This window comes from Salmo salar, chromosome ssa22, assembly GCF_905237065.1.
Source record: "Salmo salar chromosome ssa22, Ssal_v3.1, whole genome shotgun sequence".
Classification (NCBI taxonomy): Eukaryota; Metazoa; Chordata; class Actinopteri; order Salmoniformes; family Salmonidae; genus Salmo; species Salmo salar.
In genome coordinates this window covers 54,387,680-54,411,744 of record NC_059463.1, presented here as the reverse complement: position 1 = coordinate 54,411,744, position 24,065 = coordinate 54,387,680, and the positions used below count along the sequence as shown (strand labels likewise).

Sequence of the window (24,065 nt, the reverse complement as noted above, 5' to 3'; positions counted from 1 at the left end):
AGCCAGTCCGGACCGCACCAAACAAATAAGGCTGGTCCAGTCAGGACCAAAATAAGACGTCCAAAATACATCTGTATAAGTCCCCTTACTGGGAAGTAGCCATCAACAAGTAAAAACTAGAGGTTGTCCTTGTCCCATCGTGCTCTACCGACTCCTGTGGCGGGCTGGGCGCCTGCACGCTGACGCGGTGGCCAGTTGTGCGGTGTTTCCTCCGACACAATGGTGCGGCTGGCTTCCGGGTTTAGCGAGCAGTGTGTCAAGAAGTAGTGCAGCTTGGCAGGGTCATGTTTTGGAGGACGCATGGCTTTTGACCTTCACCTCTCCCAAGTCCGTACGGGAGTTGCAGCGATGAGACAAGGCTGTAACTACCAATTGGATATCACAAAACTGTGGAGAAAAGGTGTGAAAAAAGGTATTAAGGTATTAAAATAAATGAAAAAGTGTATTCTGTCTACCCTTCTTGCAGCTGGGCTATTTTGTCAGTTTGGAAGTCAAGATCATTAACAATCTTTATCTTTGACTTACTTCTTCTAAATTGTGCTTAGACCGAACTCTTGGCCATATGTTCCTTTCTAACCTCTCTGCCTCTGACAGACAGACTTTTCCTCTGTCTTAACTTCTCCTTTCATTACCCTATTCTGAGCTTTAGGACCCACTCATACTGCCGTGTCAGCTAATTCCGCTTTTATCTTAAACCACCAGGGGTGTCAAACTCATTCTATGAAGGGCCTAGTGTCTGCTGGTTTTTGTTTTTTTCTTTCAATTAAGACCTAGACAACCAGGTGAGGGGAGTTCCTTACTAATTAGTGACCTTAATTCATCAACCAAGGACAAGGGAGGAGCGAAAACCCGCAGACACTCGGTTCTCCTTGGAATGAGATCATAACCTCATATCAAAAAAAGGCAACTTTTCAGGAAGTGAAAAAAAGGAATTGTCAACAAATCAGATATTCACACATCACCAAATAATTGCTATTATACCAAAAAATACAAATAATAATAATAATAATAATAAACAGTTATAATAGAGTTTTGCACACTTTATATGTGCACAACACATGATCGGGGGCAAACTACCTGCCCTCCAGGACACCTACACCACCCGATGTCACAGGAAGGCCAAAAAGATCATCAAGGACAACAACCACCCGAGCCACTGCGAGGCGAGGTCAGTACAGGTGCATCAAAGCTGGGACCGAGAAAAAACGAATTGCCAACAAATCAGATATTCACACATCAACAAATAATTGCTATTTTACAAACAAATTCAAATAATACTAATAAACGCTTTTGCACACTTTTATGTAGCAATTTCTTAATGTTTTTATCATTGATTAGAACGGGCCTGTCATGCCCTAACCATAGAGAGGCCTCTGGGTTCTCTATGGTGCTTTAGGTCAGGGCGTGACTCAGGGGTGTTCTAGTCGTTATATTTCTATGTTGGTATTTTAGTGTGGATCCCAATTAGAGGCAGCTGATTATCGTTGTCTCTAATTGGGGATCATACTTAAATCTAGACGTTCCGCTAGCGGAACACCTGCTCCAATATCCAGTGATAGGCGTGGCGCGAATTACAAATTCCTCAAAAATACAAAAACTTCAATTTTTCAAACATATGACTATTTCACAGCATTTTAAAGACAAGACTCTCCTTTATCTAACCACACTGTCCGATTTCAAAAAGGCTTTACAGCGAAAGCAAAACATTAGATTATGTCAGCAGAGTACCCAGCCAGAAATAATCAGACACCCATTTTTCAAGCTAGCATATAATGTCACAAAAACCCAGAAGACAGCTAAATGCAGCACTAACCTTTGATGATCTTCATCAGATGACACACCTAGGACATTATGTTATACAATACATGCATGTTTTGTTCAATCAAGTTCATATTTATATCAAAAAACTGCTTTTTACATTAGCATGTGACGTTCAGAACTAGCATACCCCCCGCAAACTTCCGGGGAATTTACTAACAATTTACTAAATTACTCACGATAAACATTCACAAAAAGCATAACAATTATTTTAAGAATTATAGATACAGAACTCCTCTATGCACTCGATATGTCCGATTTTAAAATAGCTTTTTGGTGAAAGCACATTTTGCAATATTCTAAGTACATAGCCCAGGCATCACGGGCTAGCTATTTAGACACCCGGCAAGTTTAGCCTTCACCAAAATCAGATTTACTATTACAAAAATGTTATTACCTTTGTTGTCTTCGTCAGAATGCACTCCCAGGACTGCTACTTCAATAACAAATGTTGGTTTGGTCCCAAATAATCCATAGTTATATCCGAATAGCGGCGTTTTGTTCGTGCGTTCCAGAAACTATCCGAAATGGTATATCAGGGTCGTGCGCATGGCGCAATTCGTTACAAAAAAATTCTAAATATTCCATTACCGTACTTCGAAGCATGTCAACCGCTGTTTAAAATAAATTTTTATGCAATTTATCTCGTAAAAAAGCGATAATATTCCGACCGGGAATCTCCTTTTCGGCAAACAGAGGAAAAATCACAAAGACGGGGCGGCCAGGGCACGCGCCTAAGCCCACAGTCCCTTGATCGGCCACTTGAGAAAGGCGATAATGTGTTTCAGCCTGGGGCTGGGATGACGACATTCTGTTTTTTCCCGGGCTCTGAGAGCCTATGGAAGACGTAGGAAGTGTCACGTTAGAGCAGAGATCCTTTGTAATTGAATGAGATGGCAAAGAAGTTCAAGAAATGGTCAGACAGGCCACTTCCTGTAAAGGAATCTCTCAGGTTTTGACCTGCCATTTGAGTTCTGTTATACTCACAGACACCATTCAAACAGTTTTAGAAACTTTGGAGTGTTTTCTATCCAAAGCCAATAATTATATGCATATTCTAGTTACTGGGCAGGAGTAGTAACCAGATTAAATCGGGTACGTTTTTTATCCAGCCGTGAAAATACTGCCCCCTAGCCATAACAGGTTAAGTTGTCCTTTGTTCCCACCTGTTTTGTGGGATATTGTTGTGGGATATTGTTTGTGTTAGTGTGTTTAGCACTACGGCTTTCACGTTCGGGTTATGTTTATTGTTTTTGTCGTTTCACTGTGTAATAAAGTATGTGGAACTCAACTCACGCTGCGCCTTGGTCCGCTCATTACGACGATCGTGACAGGGCCGTGTCTGCACTAGTAAACACATTGACATTTCTGCATTAATTCTCCATTAACTGACAAGCATGAAATATTAATCATGTGAATCATTTATAAAGTGTGTAGGCATTCTAATGATTAACTAAAACACAATTTGTTGTACTTTACAATCAATCATTGCAATTGCAGTTGAATTACTCACTTTGCTTATTCCCAAAAATCCAGGCGCACACTCCAGGCTGTAGCTAGCCCAAATGTCAGCAGATGGTAGTATTGAGTCCTTTCATCTTACTGTCCAAAGGCATTGTATGCAGCCGACTATACACTCCTATCCCCGTGGACCGGTTTGTACATAAAAAAATTATTCATTCAGGCTGCAAAGGCGTTGATTTCCTTCTTAACTCTATTTAATAGCGAGAAGGTGGAACGAAACTGGGAAAATATGCGAACATTCTTTATGAAACACAATTTTCCTCCAGCATGCTAAAGTGGTTAATACCTAGGATTGCTAGTCCTGGATGTTGACTATCGCGTGCAGCAACATCCGGAAGTAGCATTAGCCACTCTAGCATGCTCCCTGATCTGTAGCTCCCTGCTCGGTTGTTGACCCTCCTGTAGCTCCCTGCTCTGTTGTTGACTCTCCTGTAGCTCCCTGCTCTGTAACCTCCTGCTCTGTTGTTGACCCTCCTGGAGCTCCCTGCTCTCCCTGCTCTGTTGTTGACCCTCCTGTAGCTCCCTGCTCTGTTGTTTCCCCTCTAGTAGCTCCCTGCTCTGTTGTTGACCTTCTAGTAGCTCCCTGCTCTCCCTGCTCTGTTGTTGACCCTCCTGCACCTCCCTGCTCTCTCTGCTCTGCTGTTGACCCCCCTTTAGCTCCCTGCTCTCCCTGCTCTGTTGTTGAGTGTCCAGTACCTCCCTGCTCTCCCTGCTCTCCCTGCTCTGCTGTTGACCCTCCTGTAGCTCCCTGCTCTCCCTGCTCTGGCTCTTCACCCTCCTGTACCTCCCTGCTCTCCCTGCTCTGCTGTTGACCCTCCTGTACCTCCCTGCTCTCCCTGCTCTGCTGTTGACCCTCCAGTAGCTCCCTGCTCTCCCTGCTCTGGCTCTTCACCCTCCTGTACCTCCCTGCTCTCCCTGCTCTGCTGTTGACCCTCCTGTACCTCCCTGCTCTCCCTGCTCTGCTGTTGACCCTCCAGTAGCTCCCTGCTCTCCCTGCTCTGGCTCTTCACCCTCCTGTACCTCCCTGCTCTCCCTGCTCTGCTGTTGACCCTCCTGTACCTCCCTGCTCTCCCTGCTCTGCTGTTGACCCTCCAGTAGCTCCCTGCTCTCCCTGCTCTGGCTGTTGACCCTCCTGTACCTCCCTGCTCTGCTGTTGACCCTCCTGTACCTCCCTGCTCTCCCTGCTCTGCTGTTGACCCTCCAGTAGCTCCCTATTCTCCCTGCTCTGGCTCTTCACCCTCCTGTACCTCCCTGCTCTCCCTGCTCTGCTGTTGACCCTCCTGTACCTCCCTGCTCTCCCTGCTCTGCTGTTGACCCTCCAGTAGCTCCCTGCTCTCCCTGCTCTCCCTGCTCTGGCTCTTCACCCTCCTGTACCTCCCTGCTCTCCCTGCTCTGCTGTTGACCCTCCTGTACCTCCCTGCTCTCCCTGCTCTGCTGTTGACCCTCCAGTAGCTCCCTGCTCTCCCTGCTCTGGCTCTTCACCCTCCTGTACCTCCCTGCTCTCCCTGCTCTGCTGTTGACCCTCCTGTACCTCCCATGCTCTCCCTGCTCTGCTGTTGACCCTCCAGTAGCTCCCTGCTCTCCCTGCTCTGGCTGTTGACCCTCCTGTACCTCCATGCTCTCCCTGCTCTGCTGTTGACCCTCCAGTAGCTCCCTGCTCTCCCTGCTCTGGCTGTTGACCCTCCTGTACCTCCCTGCTCTCCCTGCTCTGTTGTTGACCCTCTAGTAGCTCCCTGCTCTGTCGTTGAGCGTCCAGTTGCTCCCTGCTCGGTTGTTGACCATCCTGTAGCTTCCTGCTCGGTTGTTGACCCTCTAGTAGCTCCCTGCTCGGTTGTTGACCCTCTAGTAGCTCCCTGCTCTGTTGTTGACCATCCTGTAGCTTCCTGCTCGGTTGTTGACCCTCTAGTAGCTCCCTGCTCTGTTGTTGACCATCCTGTAGCTCCCTGCTCTGTTGTTGACCATCCTGTAGCTCCCTGCTCTGTTGTTGACCATCCTGTAGCTCCCTGCTCGGTTGTTGACCCTCTAGTAGCTCCCTGCTCGGTTGTTGACCCTCTAGTAGCTCCCTGCTCGGTTGTTGACCCTCTAGTAGCTCCCTGCTCGGTTGTTGACCCTCTAGTAGCTCCCTGCTCGGTTGTTGACCATCCTGTAGCTCCCTGCTCTGTTGTTGACCATCCTGTAGCTCCCTGCTCTCCCTGCTCTCCCTGCTCTGGCTCTTCACCCTCCTGTACCTCCCTGCTCTCCCTGCTCTGCTGTTGACCCTCCTGTACCTCCCTGCTCTCCCTGCTCTGCTGTTGACCCTCCAGTAGCTCCCTGCTCTCCCTGCTCTGGCTCTTCACCCTCCTGTACCTCCCTGCTCTCCCTGCTCTGCTGTTGACCCTCCTGTACCTCCCATGCTCTCCCTGCTCTGCTGTTGACCCTCCAGTAGCTCCCTGCTCTCCCTGCTCTGGCTGTTGACCCTCCTGTACCTCCCTGCTCTCCCTGCTCTGCTGTTGACCCTCCAGTAGCTCCCTGCTCTCCCTGCTCTGGCTGTTGACCCTCCTGTACCTCCCTGCTCTCCCTGCTCTGTTGTTGACCCTCTAGTAGCTCCCTGCTCTGTCGTTGAGCGTCCAGTTGCTCCCTGCTCGGTTGTTGACCATCCTGTAGCTTCCTGCTCGGTTGTTGACCCTCTAGTAGCTCCCTGCTCGGTTGTTGACCCTCTAGTAGCTCCCTGCTCTGTTGTTGACCATCCTGTAGCTTCCTGCTCGGTTGTTGACCCTCTAGTAGCTCCCTGCTCTGTTGTTGACCATCCTGTAGCTCCCTGCTCTGTTGTTGACCATCCTGTAGCTCCCTGCTCTGTTGTTGACCATCCTGTAGCTCCCTGCTCGGTTGTTGACCCTCTAGTAGCTCCCTGCTCGGTTGTTGACCCTCTAGTAGCTCCCTGCTCGGTTGTTGACCCTCTAGTAGCTCCCTGCTCGGTTGTTGACCCTCTAGTAGCTCCCTGCTCTGTTGTTGACCATCCTGTAGCTCCCTGCTCGGTTATTGACCCTCTAGTAGCTCCCTGCTCGGTTGTTGACCCTCTAGTAGCTCCCTGCTCTGTTGTTGACCATCCTGTAGCTCCCTGCTCGGTTGTTGACCATCCTGTAGCTCCCTGCTCTGTTGTTGACCATCCTGTAGCTCCCTGCTCTGTTGTTGACCATCCTGTAGCTCCCTGCTCGGTTGTTGACCCTCTAGTAGCTCCCTGCTTGGTTGTTGACCACCCTGTAGCTCCCTGCTCTGTTGTTGACCATCCTGTAGCTCCCTGCTCTGTTGTTGACCATCCTGTAGCTCCCTGCTCAGTTGTTGACCCTCTAGTAGCTCCCTGCTCGGTTGTTGACCATCCTGTAGCTTCCTGCTCGGTTGTTGACCCTCTAGTAGCTCCCTGCTCGGTTGTTGACCCTCTAGTAGCTTCCTGCTCGGTTGTTGACCATCCTGTAGCTCCCTGCTCTGTTGTTGACCCTCTAGTAGCTCCCTGCTCGGTTGTTGACCCTCTAGTAGCTTCCTGCTCGGTTGTTGACCATCCTGTAGCTCCCTGCTCTGTTGTTGACCCTCTAGTAGCTCCCTGCTCGGTTGTTGACCCTCTAGTAGCTTCCTGCTCGGTTGTTGACCATCCTGTAGCTCCCTGCTCTGTTGTTGACCCTCTAGTAGCTCCCTGCTCGGTTGTTGACCCTCTAGTAGCTTCCTGCTCGGTTGTTGACCATCCTGTAGCTCCCTGCTCGGTTGTTGACCATCCTGTAGCTCCCTGCTCTGTTGTTGACCCTCTAGTAGCTTCCTGCTCAGTTGTTGACCCTCTAGTAGCTTCCTGCTCGGTTGTTGACCCTCTAGTAGCTCCCTGCTCGGTTGTTGACCCTCTAGTAGCTCCCTGCTCGGTTGTTGACCCTCTAGTAGCTCCCTGCTCTGTTGTTGACCATCCTGTAGCTCCCTGCTCGGTTGTTGACCATCCTGTAGCTCCCTGCTCGGTTGTTGACCATCCTGTAGCTTCCTGCTCGGTTGTTGACCCTCTAGTAGCTTCCTGCTCGGTTGTTGACCCTCTAGTAGCTTCCTGCTCGGTTGTTGACCATCCTGTAGCTCCCTGCTCTGTTGTTGACCATCCTGTAGCTCCCTGCTCGGTTGTTGACCCTCTAGTAGCTCCCTGCTCGGTTGTTGACCCTCTAGTAGCTCCCTGCTCTGTTGTTGACCATCCTGTAGCTTTCTGCTCGGTTGTTGACCCTCTAGTAGCTCCCTGCTCGGGTTGTTGACCATCCTGTAGCTCCCTGCTCTGTTGTTGACCATCCTGTAGCTCCCTGCTTGGTTGTTGACCCTCTAGTAGCTCCCTGCTCTGTTGTTGACCATCCTGTAGCTTCCTGCTCGGTTGTTGACCATCCTGTAGCTCCCTGCTCTGTTGTTGACCCTCTAGTAGCTCCCTGCTCGGTTGTTGACCCTCTATTAGCTTCCTGCTCGGTTGTTGACCATCCTGTAGCTCCCTGCTCTGTTGTTGACCCTCTAGTAGCTCCCTGCTCGGTTGTTGACCATCCTGTAGCTCCCTGCTCGGTTGTTGACCATCCTGTAGCTCCCTGCTCTGTTGTTGACCATCCTGTAGCTTTCTGCTCGGTTGTTGACCCTCTAGTAGCTCCCTGCTCTGTTGTTGACCATCCTGTAGCTTTCTGCTCGGTTGTTGACCCTCTAGTAGCTCCCTGCTCGGGTTGTTGACCATCCTGTAGCTCCCTGCTCTGTTGTTGACCATCCTGTAGCTCCCTGCTTGGTTGTTGACCCTCTAGTAGCTCCCTGCTCTGTTGTTGACCATCCTGTAGCTTCCTGCTCGGTTGTTGACCATCCTGTAGCTCCCTGCTCTGTTGTTGACCCTCTAGTAGCTCCCTGCTCGGTTGTTGACCCTCTATTAGCTTCCTGCTCGGTTGTTGACCATCCTGTAGCTCCCTGCTCTGTTGTTGACCCTCTAGTAGCTCCCTGCTCGGTTGTTGACCCTCTAGTAGCTTCCTGCTCGGTTGTTGACCATCCTGTAGCTCCCTGCTCTGTTGTTGACCCTCTAGTAGCTCCCTGCTCGGTTGTTGACCCTCTAGTAGCTTCCTGCTCGGTTGTTGACCATCCTGTAGCTCCCTGCTCGGTTGTTGACCATCCTGTAGCTCCCTGCTCTGTTGTTGACCCTCTAGTAGCTTCCTGCTCAGTTGTTGACCCTCTAGTAGCTTCCTGCTCGGTTGTTGACCCTCTAGTAGCTCCCTGCTCGGTTGTTGACCCTCTAGTAGCTCCCTGCTCGGTTGTTGACCCTCTAGTAGCTCCCTGCTCTGTTGTTGACCATCCTGTAGCTCCCTGCTCGGTTGTTGACCATCCTGTAGCTCCCTGCTCGGTTGTTGACCATCCTGTAGCTTCCTGCTCGGTTGTTGACCCTCTAGTAGCTTCCTGCTCGGTTGTTGACCCTCTAGTAGCTTCCTGCTCGGTTGTTGACCATCCTGTAGCTCCCTGCTCTGTTGTTGACCATCCTGTAGCTCCCTGCTCGGTTGTTGACCCTCTAGTAGCTCCCTGCTCGGTTGTTGACCCTCTAGTAGCTCCCTGCTCTGTTGTTGACCATCCTGTAGCTCCCTGCTCGGTTGTTGACCATCCTGTAGCTCCCTGCTCGGTTGTTGACCATCCTGTAGCTCCCTGCTCGGTTGTTGACCATCCTGTAGCTTCCTGCTCGGTTGTTGACCCTCTAGTAGCTTCCTGCTCGGTTGTTGACCCTCTAGTAGCTCCCTGCTCGGTTGTTGACCCTCTAGTAGCTCCCTGCTCGGTTGTTGACCCTCTAGTAGCTCCCTGCTCTGTTGTTGACCATCCTGTAGCTTTCTGCTCGGTTGTTGACCCTCTAGTAGCTCCCTGCTCGGTTGTTGACCATCCTGTAGCTCCCTGCTCTGTTGTTGACCATCCTGTAGCTCCCTGCTTGGTTGTTGACCCTCTAGTAGCTCCCTGCTCTGTTGTTGACCATCCTGTAGCTTCCTGCTCGGTTGTTGACCATCCTGTAGCTCCCTGCTCGGTTGTTGACCCTCTAGTAGCTTCCTGCTCGGTTGTTGACCATCCTGTAGCTCCCTGCTCTGTTGTTGACCCTCTAGTAGCTCCCTGCTCGGTTGTTGACCCTCTAGTAGCTCCCTGCTCGGTTGTTGACCATCCTGTAGCTCCCTGCTCTGTTGTTGACCATCCTGTAGCTCCCTGCTCGGTTGTTGACCATCCTGTAGCTCCCTGCTCGGTTGTTGACCCTCTAGTAGCTTCCTGCTCGGTTGTTGACCATCCTGTAGCTCCCTGCTCGGTTGTTGACCATCCTGTAGCTTCCTGCTCGGTTGTTGACCATCCTGTAGCTCCCTGCTCTGTTGTTGACCCTCTAGTAGTTCCCTGCTCTGTTGTTGACCATCCTGTAGCTCCCTGCTCGGTTGTTGACCCTCTAGTAGCTCCCTGCTCTGTTGTTGACCATCCTGTAGCTCCCTGCTCTGTTGTTGACCCTCTAGTAGCTCCCTGCTCTGTTGTTGACCATCCTGTAGTGCACTGCTCTTCTGACCCCTGTTTGGTACTTCTCTGCTCTGCTGTTGTCTGCTCTGCTCTTTGATGCCTGTTGTCTTAAACATTTCAAATAAGAGAAACACTATCAATACAACCATTTTAAATAAATTAGCTACATCATTCAGTGGCAATGTAGAATGCTAATCGATTTCAGTACTTCATCATTGCCATTTTAATATCAACAATTTCTATTTTCGAAAGAAATCCGGAGCTGCCTAAATACTGACATTTTCCTTATGTTTATGTTCCTCGTCTGAGCTGTCACTGGCCACTCTTCCGTAAAGCCCAGCTCTGTGGAGTGTACGGCTTAAAGTGGTCCTATGGACAGATACTCCAATCTCTGCTTTGCAGCTCCTTCAGGGTTATCTTTGGTCTCTTTGTTGCCTCTCTGATTAATGCCCTCTTTGCCTGGTCTGTGAGTTTTGGTGGGCGGCCCTCTCTTGGCAGGTTTGTTGTGGTGCCATATTCTTTAAATTTTTTATAATGGATTTAATGGTGCTCCGTGGGATGTTCAAAATTTCCGGATGTTTTTTTATAACCCAACCCTGATCTGTACTTCTCCACAACTTTATCCCTGACCTGTTTGGAGAGCTCCTTGGTCTTCATGGTGCCGCTTGCTCCGTGGTACCCCTTGCTTAGTGATGTTGAAGACTCTGGGGCCTTTCAGAACAGGTGTATATATACTGAGATAATGTGACAGAGCATGTGACACTTAGATTGCACACAGTTGGACTTTATTTAACTAATTATGTGACTTCTGAAGGTAATTGGTTGCACCAGATCTTATTTAGGGGCTTCAGAGAAAAGGGGGTGAATACATATGCACGGAGCACTTTTACTTAAAAATAAATACATTTAAACAGATAATTTTTTTAATTTCACTTCACCAATTTGGACTATTTTGTGTATGTCCATTACATGAAATCCAATTAAAAACCCATTTAAATTACAAGTTGTAATGCAACAAAATAGGAAAAATATCAAGGGGGATGAATACTTTTGCAAGGCACTGTAGATGTTCAGTCTCCCCTGTCCTCAGCTTTTCTCCACAGAGCAAAGAAATAGTATGTCATTTATAACCCCCCACCCTAACCTGGGGTTGACCAATCAGAAGTCCTAATAATATAACTGGGCCAATGGCCAAATAACAAGGATCCTGCTTCAAACTCAATGTACAGACCATAGCACACATAGCACACGTAGCTCTGAGTTCAGGAGTGACATTCCACAGATTCTAAACAGCTGTTGAACTGAAACCCAACTCCTATTTACATTGACAATTCCCTATTGACCATTAGTACGCTCATCCTCTCATCCTCTGCGTTGTGTATTTATCTTCAAAATATTCTTATACTAGCGGTAACCTTGCTGATGACATGATAGCTAGTAGTTAGCTAGCAACTGCCACGGACATCTGATCCATCTGTTCACTCTTAAACAAGCAGAGGTCATTTATGAGCTAAAAACATGGGGAGATTAAACTTTGTCTGTCAGATTCAATAACAATTGATTGGGTTACGCAAATCTATTGAGCTAGCTACCTAGCCATTTCATTTGCACTTTCCCTCAAAACACAATATCAACAGCAGTTTTATCTCTAAGAAATATTTGTCTTATTCCAGAAAGATATAACATTACATTGATTAAAGTGCAACTTATCTCTGATCATATCTGGCAACTGTACTCAAACATGAACCAAAATCTCCTTAGAAAAGTGAAGATGAGGAGAGTGGAGATACAGGGTTTGACCGACTGCTTTGAGAGCCAATGGACTTAAGACTTTTGATGATAAAGCTATTTTGAATACATTTCATTGGTCAAGGGGCCGTGAAACAGATGAATACAAAGGTAAAGGACAACCCATAATATTGATTAATGTCAAAACATTTAAAACACCAAATTTGGAGTTACCAGGATTTCATCAGACAGTGATGATATGGAATGTGGCACTTTGAAAGCGCCACAGCTATAGCTTGTTTGTCTGTAATGGTACACTACAGCTTTTTACAGTTTTTCTCAATCGATTTGGCAAATATTTTGAAACAGTCTTAACATTCTCAAACTGTTTTATGGGACATCACAACTCTATTGCATGTGTGCAAAATGTAGTAACCCACCCAAAACATTTAATTCATGATTCAAAACCTAGTTATTGTGTCAGTAAATTGGCCAATGCCACCAAAATGAAACATTTTTTTGTCATTGTGTGAGCCGTACTGGTCAAAATGTTTAGATGTTTTTTCACCATGGCAGTCAACCCTGGAAATGTTTGTTATATACAAATGTCACTTTTGTTCTATTTTTTTTGTTGACACTGACTGCTTACTGTACTATACCAGAAGGTCAGTTTTGTCTAGCTAAAAGCTATTGTGTATCACACTGAGCTTTTTAGATACCGATTTCAACAGTAGGTAAAAGTTTACTGGGAAAAGTCAATACTGTACAATAGTGTAGTACACAGAAAAATGATATGCACATTTGCATGTATACAATACATTTATTTTTGTTGCAATGTGTTACATGCAAACAGAAAATACACATTTGCATGTCAATTTGTACATATTTCTTATATGTAAAGTCACACAGTTGAAGTCGGAAGTTTATATACACCTTTGCCAAATACGTTTAAACTCAGTTTTTCACAATTCCTGACATTTAATCCAAGTAACAATTCCCTGTATTAGGTCAGTTAGGATCACCACTTTATTTTAAGAATGTGAAATGTCAGAATAATAGTAGAGAGAATGAGAATTTATTTCAGCTTTAATTGCTTTCATCACATTCCCAGTGGGTCAGAAGTTTACATACACTCAATTAGTATTTGGTAGCATTGCCTTTAAATTGTTTAACTTGGGTCAAACGTTTTGGGTAGCTTCCACAAGCTTCCCACAATATGGGAATGGGTGAATTTTGGCCCATTCCTCCTGACAGAGCTGGTGTAACTGAGTCAGGTTTGTAGGCCTCCTTGCTCACACACGCTTTTTCAGTTCTGCCCACAAATTTTCTATAGGATTGAGGTTTAGGCTTTGTGATGGCCACTCCAATACCTTGGCTTTGTTGTCCTTAAGCCATTTTGCCACAACTTTGGAAGTATGCTTGGGGTCATTGTCCATTTGGAAGACCCGTTTGCGACCAAGCTTTAACTTCCTGACTGATGTCTTGAGATGTTGCGTCAATATATCCATAGAATTTTTCATCCTCATGATGTCATCTATGTTGTGAAGTGCACCAGTCCCTCCTGCAGCAAAGCACCCCCACAACATGATGTTGCCACCCCCGTGCTTCACGTTTGGGATGGTGTTCTTCGGCTTGCAAGCATCCCCCTTTTTCCTCCAAACATAACAATGGTCATTATGGTCAAACAGTTCTATTTTTGTTTCATCAGACCAGAGGACATTTCTCCAAAAAGTACAATCTTTGTCCCCATGTGCAGTTGCAAACCGTAGTCTGGCTCTTTTATGGCGGTTTTGGAGCAGTGGCTTCTTCCTTGCTGAGCAGCCTTTCAGGTTATGTTGATGTAGGACTCGTTTTACTGTGGATATAGATACTTTTATACCTGTTTCCTCCAGCATCTTCACAAGGTCCTTTGCTGTTGTTCTGGGATTGATTTGCACTTTTCGCACCAAAGTACGTTCATCTCTAGGAGACAGAACGTGTCTCCTTCCTGAGCGGTATGACGGCTGCGTGGACCCATGGTGTTTAAGCTTGCGTACTAATGTTTGTACAGATGAACGTGGTACCTTCAGGCATTTGGAAATTGCTCCCAAGGATGTCCCAGACTTGTGGAGGTCCACAATTTTATTTCTGAGGTCTTGGCTGATTTATTTAGATTTTCCCATGATGTCAAGCAAATAGATACTGAGTTTGAAGGTAGGCCTTGAAGTACATCCACAGGTACACCTCCAATTGACTCAAATGATGTCAATTATCAGAAGCTTCTAAAGCCATGACATTATTTTCTGGAATTTTCCGAGCTGTTTAATGGCACCGTCAACTTAGTGTATGTAAACTTCTGACCCACTGGAATTGTGATACAGTGAATTATAAGTGAAATAATCTGTCTGTAAACAGTTGTAGGAAAAATTACTTGTGTCATGCACAAAGTAGATGTCCTAACCGACTTGTCAAAACTATAGTTTGTTAACAAGACATTTGTGGTGTGGTTGAAAAACAAGTTTTAATGACTCCACCCTAAGTGTATGTCACGTCCTGACCAGTATAAGGGGTTATTTGTTATTGTAGTTTGGTCAGGACGTGGCAGGGGTGTGTTTGTTTTGTGTTGTCGGGGTTTTTGGGTTGTGTTCAAGGGTTTTGCCACCAAGTACTAAGTCAAGTTTTGCAGAGGGGTCAAATACTGATTTCCCTCATTAAAATGCAAATCAATTTATAACATTTTTAACATGCTTTTTTTCTGGATTTTTTTGTTGTTATTCTGTCTCTCACTGTTCAAATAAACCTACCATTAAAATTATAGACTGATAATTTCTTTGTCAGTGGGCAAACGTACAAAATCAGCAGGGGATCAAATACTTTTTTCCCTCACTGTACATGTAGTGGGTATACTTTCCAAGTTACAATATTTCCTTTATAACATGTTTAATAACATCACAAAATAACAAACTAAATTACATTAGTGTTCTATAGATCACCTCTGACCATTCCCCACGTTCTAAGTTAGAAATATTGTTCCAGTATTTGCTTTTGAACGTGTCAGAGTTTCAGTGGGAATAGATCTGTTGAAAGAAAGAACATTCCTTTGGGCGGATGTTGAGAGCGCAAGCCTGGATCTTCTCCTTTGATTTACAACAGGATGTTAGTTGTTAACCCCCCACTAGTTCAAATCAAATCAAATCAACTTTTATTTGTCACATGCACCGAATACAACAGGTGTAGACCTTACAGTGAAATGCTTACATACAAGCCCTTAACGAGGGGACTAATTCAACTGTGGATTAAATCGACTTTAGTACATGCTGTTAAAACCCCAGGAAGAGTAGCTGCTGCCTTGGCAACAGCTAATGGGGGATCCATAATAAATACAAACACAAAAGGCTGTATTCTGCAATAGGGATGTGAGCAACAGCAACTTAATGTGTTGACAACACTGTACATAAAACAACTGTGATACTCTTTTTAACGTTTTATAAACTCAGCAGAGAAAGCATGTTCACTTGCTTTTCTTTTTTTTTTGGAGTAGATCTACCTGTTTAGGGTTGTTTGGAGTAGGTCTACCTGTTTAGGGTTGTTTGGGGTAGATCTACCTGTTTAGGGTTGTTTGGAGTAGGTCTACCTGTTTAGGGTTGTTTGGAGTAGGTCTACCTGTTTAGGGTTGTTTGGAGTAGGTCTACCTGTTTAGGGTTGTTTGGAGTAGGTCTACCTGTTTAGGGTTGTTTGGAGTAGGTCTACCTGTTTAGGGTTGTTTGGAGTAGGTCTACCTGTTTAGGGTTGTTTGGAGTAGGTCTACCTGTTTAGGGTTGTTTGGAGTAGGTCTACCTGTTTAGGGTTGTTTGGAGTAAGTCTACCTGTTTAGGGTTGTTTGGAGTAGGTCTACCTGTTTAGGGTTGTTTGGAGTAGGTCTACCTGTTTAGGGTTGTTTGGAGTAGGTCTACCTGTTTAGGGTTGTTTGGAGTAGGTCTACCTGTTTAGGGTTGTTTGGAGTAGGTCTACCTGTTTAGGGTTGTTTGGAGTAGGTCTACCTGTTTAGGGTTGTTTGGAGTAGGTCTACCTGTTTAGGGTTGTTTGGAGTAGGTCTACCTGTTTAGGGTTGTTTGGAGTAGGTCTACCTGTTTAGGGTTGTTTGGAGTAGGTCTACCTGTTTAGGGTTGTTTGGAGTAGGTCTACCTGTTTAGGGTTGTTTGGAGTAGGTCTACCTGTTTAGGGTTGTTTGGAGTAGATCTACCTGTTTAGGGTTGTTTGGAGTAGGTCTACCTGTTTAGGGTTGTTTGGAGTAGGTCTACCTGTTTAGGGTTGTTTGGAGTAGGTCTACCTGTTTAGGGTTGTTTGGAGTAAGTCTACCTGTTTAGGGTTGTTTGGAGTAGGTCTACCTGTTTAGGGTTGTTTGGAGTAGGTCTACCTGTTTAGGGTTGTTTGGAGTAAGTCTACCTGTTTAGGGTTGTTTGGAGTAGGTCTACCTATTTGGGGTTGTTTGGGGTAGGTCTACCTGTTTAGGGTTGTTTGGAGTAGATCTACCTGTTTAGGGTTGTTTGGAGTAAGTCTACCTGTTTAGGGTTGTTTGGAGTAGGTCTACCTGTTTAGGGTTGTTTGGAGTAGGTCTACCTGTTTAGGGTTGTTTGGAGTAGATCTACCTGTTTAGGGTTGTTTGGAGTAGGTCTACCTGTTTAGGGTTGTTTGGAGTAGGTCTACCTGTTTAGGGTTGTTTGGAGTAGATCTACCTGTTTAGGGTTGTTTGGGGTAAGTCTACCTGTTTAGGGTTGTTTGGGGTAGATCTACCTGTTTAGGGTTGTTTGGGGTAAGTCTACCTGTTTAGGGTTGTTTGGGGTGATTAATAGCACCCGGTCACAACGTGTGTGGGGTTCATATTCACTTTCTTTACATGTAGCTACACTGTTTCACTTTAAATGACTGTTATGCATCTTGCGCTCTTACTTGAATGATACCAGTTACATCCTAGTGAACAAACAGACAACACACCAGTTACATCCTGAGGACTCCTAGTGAACAAACAGACAACACACCAGTTACATCCTGAGGACTCCTAGTGAACAAACAGACAACACACCAGTTACATCCTGAGGACTCCTAGTGAACAAACAGACAACACACCAGTTACATCCTGAGGACGAGACTCCTAGTGAAAAAACAGACAACACACCAGTTACATCCTGAGGACAAGACTCCTAGTGAAAAAACAGACAACTCCACTTTTGTATCACGTTCTTAGGCTGGTTCCTCTCAACATCTATTCCTAATGACTCTGTTCCAAGTCATTAGTGCAACAGTATATGCTGAGAAAGCTCACTAAGCTAATATACAGCCATTGAAATCTTGGTTGTGTTTATGGGTAGAAGAGCTGATATATACTAACCAGCTGTTACCTCAGTGGTTCCTGTGGTTCTATGGCCAATTCTGATTGTTTGTCCAATTATGGGAAACAGCTGATCAGAATTTGTCTGGCTGTATAAACGCAGCCTAAGTGTCCTTGTGGTTGTGAAGGCTTGGTTACTATAACATTCATACTATTATTGACTGTGTCTGTGTGTGCTATGTGTGTTTGTGTTTGGGGTAGAAGATCTGCGGGGCGTGACGATAGTAGAGCTGATTAAGAAGGAAGGCAGCACCTTGGGCCTCACCATCTCTGGAGGAACAGACAAGGACGGAAAGCCCCGCGTCTCCAACCTACGACCAGGAGGACTGGCTGCCAGGTGAGATCTTGCTTTTGTGAACAATGATGTATTGACGTTTTTTTGTGAAAGTATTCCATGAGGGTACGAGACAGGCAAGCAAGCAAGCAAGCACATCAAGATAGAAGAGAGAGAGGGGTCAACCCTGACTTGAGCTTTCATTGACCGGAACACACAGGAGAGAGAGGTCAACCCTGACTTGAGCTTTCTCAACCAGAATACATAGGAGAGAGAGGTCAACCCTGCCATAGGCTGCTGGCTCATGTACGGAGGACTGGACTACATGTTCTCTGCCTACAATAGGCTAGACATCTTTATTGCCCATTAAACATACACTGAGCGTTCGAAACATTAGGAACACTTGCTCTTTCAATTAAGCAAGACAATTGAAACATGGATTGTGTATGCGTGCCTTTCAGAGGGTGAATGTGCAAGACAAAATATTTAAGTGCTTTTGAACGGGGTATGGTAGTAGGTACCAGGCGCACCGGTTTATGACAAGAACTGCAAAGTTATTGGGCTTGTCACGCTCAACAGTTTCCTGTGTGTATCAAGAATAGTCCACCACCCAAACGGCATCCAGGCAACTTGACACAACTGTGGGAAGCATTGGAGTCAACATGGGCCAGCATCCCTTTGAAATGCTTTTGACACCTTGTAGAGTCCATGCCCTAATGAATTGAAACTGTTCTGAGGGCAAAATCAAGGGTGCAACTCAATATTAGTTCCTAATGTTTTGTACAGTCAGTGTATATTACATAAAAGGAACATTTTCCTTCAGCTCTGCTAGACCTTCAGCCCCTCATGCTTACTCAATGTGGATGGATACAGACTTCATGTTCCCTTCCTAGTGCCTAGACCTCCAGCCCCTCACCCACCATTAACAGCCTCTGACCCAGGCTGAGTCCCAAATGGCACCATTTCCCCTACATAACACACTACTGTCCTGTGGGCCATGGTCAAACCTAGTGCACTACATAGGGAATAAGGTGCCATTTTGTCTGAAACCGCAGTCACGCTGTATCAGCCAATCAGGCCCTGATGTAGGAGGAACCATTTCACTAGGGGCAGATTTCTAAAACAAGGGATCCGTCCATAATGGCATCCTATCCCCCCACAGGGCTCTGGTCAAAAGCAGTACACCATATAGGGACTAGGGTGTCATTTGAGACAATGTCTAAGGACTTGGGTGATGATGCTAAAAATAGGCACAGAGTCTTGGTCTTTGGGCATTATGGGCTTGGGCTACTGACTGACCTATTTGGCTTTTAAAGAAGGCTTTCCCCCTAGGAGATGTACAGTTGAGCTGCTCTGCAAGTTGTATTTTCTATGCTTTAGCCTTAGCTGGACAATTTATTTAGAAAAGTGGCTTTTATCCAAAGCTGTCTGACTCTGAATAAAGAAAGTGGGGCATGTAAAAGTCTCAATTTACTTATGACTGGCATATTTAATGCAGATACAGTATCAGCTAAATTAGCAATGTACCAACAAAGTAGTATTAATTCTCACATGCAAGTAGTCTCTCTTGTCAGGCTCATGGGTGCTGTGGCTAGTATCACTAACATGTGAAACTCCTATATAGCAGCATAATAGCCTGTTGGCATTGTAGATCTGTCACCATGTGTAACTGTGATTACTTTAATCTCAGTGGGTGTGTGAGAAGTCCTCATCTAGGAGAAGCATCAAAGGAGCTTACTTTATGTTTTCACTTCCAATGTTAAGTAGCTTGCAACATCATAGTATTATTCTATGTACAGTAGGTGGAATTACATTTGTTTGTACAGTAGGAGAGGAGAGGACTTTGTCAGATGGAGTATTTCATTGACATTCTCTACCTTTTGACAAACTCGCCTCCCTGAAACTCTCTGACTCCTACCGCTCTACCTCACAATCCTATTATACGAAACATCAAAAAACCTTTTCCGGGGGAGTCCGCCTTCAATACTTCAAACCAAAAGTTATCTATCTGGCACTCTCTCACAACCAACAAGGAACGCATCGATTAACTCTTATCTGGTGGATGGGCCAAAACATTATAATATAATAACTCTGTCTGGTCCTATCTGTTTGTCTGTGTGGAACTTGCAACCAGAATGTTGTGTTGTAGAATATAATGGAACCAGAATGTTGTGTTGTAGAATATAATGGAACCAGAATGTTGTCCTGTAGAATATAATGGAACCAGAATGTTGTGTTGTAGAATATAATGGAACCAGAATGTTGTCCTGTAGAATATAATGGAACCAGAATGTTGTGCTGTAGAATATAATGGAACCAGAATGTTGTGTTGTAGAATATAATGGAACCAGAATGTTGTTTTGTAGAATATAATGGAACCAGAATGTTGTGTTGTAGAATATAATGGAACCAGAATGTTGTGTTGTAGAATATAATGGAACCAGAATGTTGTGTTGTAGAATATAATGGAACCAGAATGTTGTGTTGTAGAATATAATGGAACCAGAATGTTGTGTTGTAGAATATAATGGAACCAGAATGTTGTGTTTTAGAATATAATGGAACCAGAATGTTGTGTTGTATAATATAATGGAACCAGAATGTTGTGTTTTAGAATATAATGGAACCAGAATGTTGTGTTGTAGAATATAATGGAACCAGAATGTTGTGTTGTAGAATATAATGGAACCAGAATGTTGTGTTTTAGAATATAATGGAACCAGAATGTTGTGTTGTAGAATATAATGGAACCAGAATGTTGTGTTGTAGAATATAATGGAACCAGAATGTTGTGTTGTAGAATATAATGGAACCAGAATGTTGTGTTTTAGAATATAATGGAACCAGAATGTTGTGTTTTAGAATATAATGGAACCAGAATGTTGTGTTGTAGAATATAATGGAACCAGAATGTTGTGTTGTAGAATATAATGGAACCAGAATGTTGTGTTTTAGAATATAATGGAACCAGAATGTTGTGTTGTAGAATATAATGGAACCAGAATGTTTTGTTGTAGAATATAATGGAACCAGAATGTTGTTTTGTCGAATATAATGGAACCAGAATGTTGTGTTTTAGAATATAATGGAACCAGAATGTTGTTTTGTCGAATATAATGGAACCAGAATGTTGTGTTTTAGAATATAATGGAACCAGAATGTTGTGTTGTAGAATATAATGGAACCAGAATGTTGTGTTGTAGAATATATTGGAACCAGAATGTTGTGTTGTAGAATGTATGAAATAGAATGTTTGTCCTGAAATGTGTTTTCTCCCTGAAGCGAGGAGACTACTGCTGGGTTGGTAATATATTTTTGATAGGCATCATTGTGCCAAATTGCCAAGGCCCCAGGTGTGTGTGTGTGTGTGTGTGTGTGTGTGTGTGTGTGTGTGTGTGTGTGTGTGTGTGTGTGTGTGTGTGTGTGTGTGTGTGTGTGTGTGTGTGTGTGTGTGTGTGTGTGTGTGTGTGTGTGTGTGTGTGTGTGTACCCAAGGGGGAGAGAAAATAAATAACATTCCTAATTACCATCTAAATGAACATATGTTAACTCTCTGTAGCAAGCCACTGAGAAGATATACAGGAGACAATCAATCTTATTTTATAGTTGCCATACTACAGAACTTGATTGTTATTGATTATGAAAGTAATCATTTTAAATTATGTTTAGCATTATAGATATGAATCAACCCCTTGTTATTTATCTGTCGTCGATCCTGTGGCCTAAAGGTTTAATGAAAGGCCGGATCTATAAATATCAGCTAGATAATACTGTATGTCTTTGTCCTCCTGTCTAACAGGAGTGATCAGCTGAATGTTGGCGACTACATCAAGTCAGTGAATGGTATCAACCTGACCAAGCTGAGACATGAAGAGATCATCAGTCTGTTGAAGAACGTGGGAGAACGAGTGGTGCTGGAAGTAGAGTACGAACTGCCCCCTTCAGGTAGGAGCAGCTTGATTTGATTGATTGATTGATGGTTGATTTCTCTTTTCCTTAGTCTAGACCCCAGTTATCAGATACTATAGACCCCAGTTATCAGGTACTACAGGTCCCAGTTATCAGGTACTACAGACCCCAGTTATCAGGTATTACAGACCCCAGTTATCAGATACTATAGACCCCAGTTATCAGGTACTACAGGTCCCAGTTATCAGGTACTACAGGTCCCAGTTATCAGATACTATAGACCCCAGTTATCAGATACTATAGACCCCAGTTATCAGGTACTACAGGTCCCAGTTATCAGGTACTACAGGTCCCAGTTATCAGGTACTACAGACCCTAGTTATCAGATACTATAGACCCCAGTTATCAGGTATTATAGACCCCAGTTATCAGGTACTATAGACCCCAGTTATCAGATACTACAGACCCCAGTTACCAGATACTATAGACCCCAGTTATCAGGTACTACAGGTCCCAGTTATCAGGTACTACAGACCCCAGTTATCAGGTACTACAGACCCCAGTTATCAGATACTATAGACCCCAGTTATCAGGTACTACAGGTCCCAGTTATCAGGTACTACAGACCCCAGTTATCAGGTACTACAGACCCCAGTTATCAGGTACTACAGACCCCAGTTATCAGATACTATAGACCCCAGTTATCAGGTACTACAGGTCCCAGTTATCAGGTACTACAGACCCCAGTTATCAGGTACTACAGACCCCAGTTATCAGGTACTACAGGTCCCAGTTATCAGATACTGCAGACCCCAGTTATCAGGTATTACAGACCCCAGTTATCAGGTATTACAGGCCCCAGTTATCAGGTACTACAGACCCCAGTTATCAGGTACTACAGACCCCAGTTATCAGATACTACAGACCCCAGTTATCAGGTATTACAGACCCCAGTTATCAGATACTACAGACCCCAGTTATCAGATACTGCAGACCCCAGTTATCAGGTATTACAGACCCCAGTTATCAGGTATTGCAGGCCCCAGTTATCAGGTACTACAGACCCCAGTTATCAGGTACTACAGACCCCAGTTATCAGATACTACAGACCCCAGTTATCAGGTATTACAGACCCCAGTTATCAGGTATTACAGACCCCAGTTATCAGGTATTACAGACCCCAGTTTTCAGGTACTACAGGTCACCGTTATCAGGTACTACAGGTCCCAGTTATCAGATACTACAGACCCCAGTTATCAGGTACTACAGGTCCCAGTTATCAGGTATTATAGACCCCAGTTATCAGATACTACAGACCCCAGTTATCAGGTACTACAGGTCCCAGTTATCAGGTACTACAGGTCCCAGTTATCAGGTACTACAGGTCCCAGTTATCAGGTATTACAGACCCCAGTTATCATATACTACAGACCCCAGTTATCAGGTATTACAGACCCCAGTTATCAGGTGCTATAGACCCCAGTTATCAGGTACTATAGACCCCAGTTATCAGGTACTATAGACCCCAGTTATCAGGTACTATAGACCCCAGTTATCAGGTATTACAGACCCCAGTTATCAGGTACTATAGACCCCAGTTATCAGGTACTATAGACCCCAGTTATCAGGTATTACAGACCCCAGTTATCAGGTATTATAGACCCCAGTTATCAGGTACTACAGACCCCAGTTATCAGGTACTACAGACCCCAGTTATCAGATACTACAGACCCCAGTGTTCAGGTACTACATACCCCAGTTATCTGCTATTATAGACCCCAGTTATCAGGTTCTACATGCCCCAGTTATCAGGTATTATAGACCCCAGTTATCAGGTATTACAGACCCCAGTTATCAGGTACTACAGACCCCAGTGTTCAGGTACTACATACCCCAGTTATCAGGTACTACAGACCCCAGTGTTCAGGTATTATAGACCCCAGTTATCAGGTACTACAGACCCCAGTTATCAGGTATTATAGACCCCAGTTATCAGATACTACAGACCCCAGTTATCAGGTATTACAGACCCCAGTTATCAGGTACTATAGACCCCAGTTATCAGGTATTATAGACCCCAGTTATCAGGTATTACAGACCCCAGTTATCAGGTATTACAGACCCCAGTTATCAGGTACTACAGATCCCAGTTATCAGGTACTACAGATCCCAGTTATCAGATACTACAGACCCCAGTGTTCAGATACTACAGACCCCAGTGTTCAGATACTACAGACCCCAATTATCAGGTATTCCAGACCCCAGTTATCAGGTATTACAGACCCCAGTTATCAGGTATTCCAGACCCCAGTTATCAGGTATTATAGACCCCAGTTATCAGGTACCACAGGTCTCAGTTATCAGATACTACAAGCCCCAGTTATCAGATACAGCCAAGAGTTTTACCTGCTCAGTTTACGTGGTCTGCCAGTATGATATCAGTGTTGCCAATAAGACATCTCTATGTGTTCCCCGATCTGCCATTCTAGTAAAACAGACATTTAACACTACCATTTGAACTTTACAAGCCTAACCAATTCTGCATGACCTTACAGATTTGTAATAATATTCTGTCTATGTATCATTGCTGTTCGTCGGTTACTGGGGACTAGCCCAGTAAAACCTATGATTTAACGGCGGTGACATCATTCATATGCCTCTCACTACCATTCTGTACTTCTCTGTACCTTTCTCTCTTTATCCCTCTCTCTTTCTCTCCCTCTAATCCTTCTATTTCTTGCTCTCAATCTATCGCTGTCTCTCAATAAGCCTTCAATAAGGGTTTCAAATTTGGGGAAATTACACTCTCCAATTGTTTTATTATTTTGACATTTTTTTTCTCTCTCTCTCTATTTCTTTCTGTCACTCTCCCTCCTAACTTTTTCTCTCTCTCTCCCTGCTTCTACCTTTCTCTCTCTCAATTCAATTCAAGGGCTTTATTGGCATGGGAAACATATGTTAA

The 24,065-nt window shown here is 44.7% G+C and overlaps 1 protein-coding gene across 3 annotated transcripts in view; it reads left to right on the top strand.

Annotated features, from left to right (window-relative positions):
- The window catches only part of grip2b (glutamate receptor interacting protein 2b), a 234,409-nt gene that overhangs the window by 64,933 nt on the left and 145,411 nt on the right, over window positions 1-24,065 (top strand). For 2 of the 3 annotated variants that reach the window (XM_045705195.1, XM_014168261.2), the window contains exons 3-4: window positions 17,123-17,258; window positions 20,994-21,139. In XM_045705195.1, the coding sequence (XP_045561151.1) occupies window positions 17,123-17,258; window positions 20,994-21,139 (282 nt within the window). The remainder of the gene's footprint in view (window positions 1-17,122; window positions 17,259-20,993; window positions 21,140-24,065) is intronic. The other variant, XM_014168262.2, reaches the window with a different exon arrangement.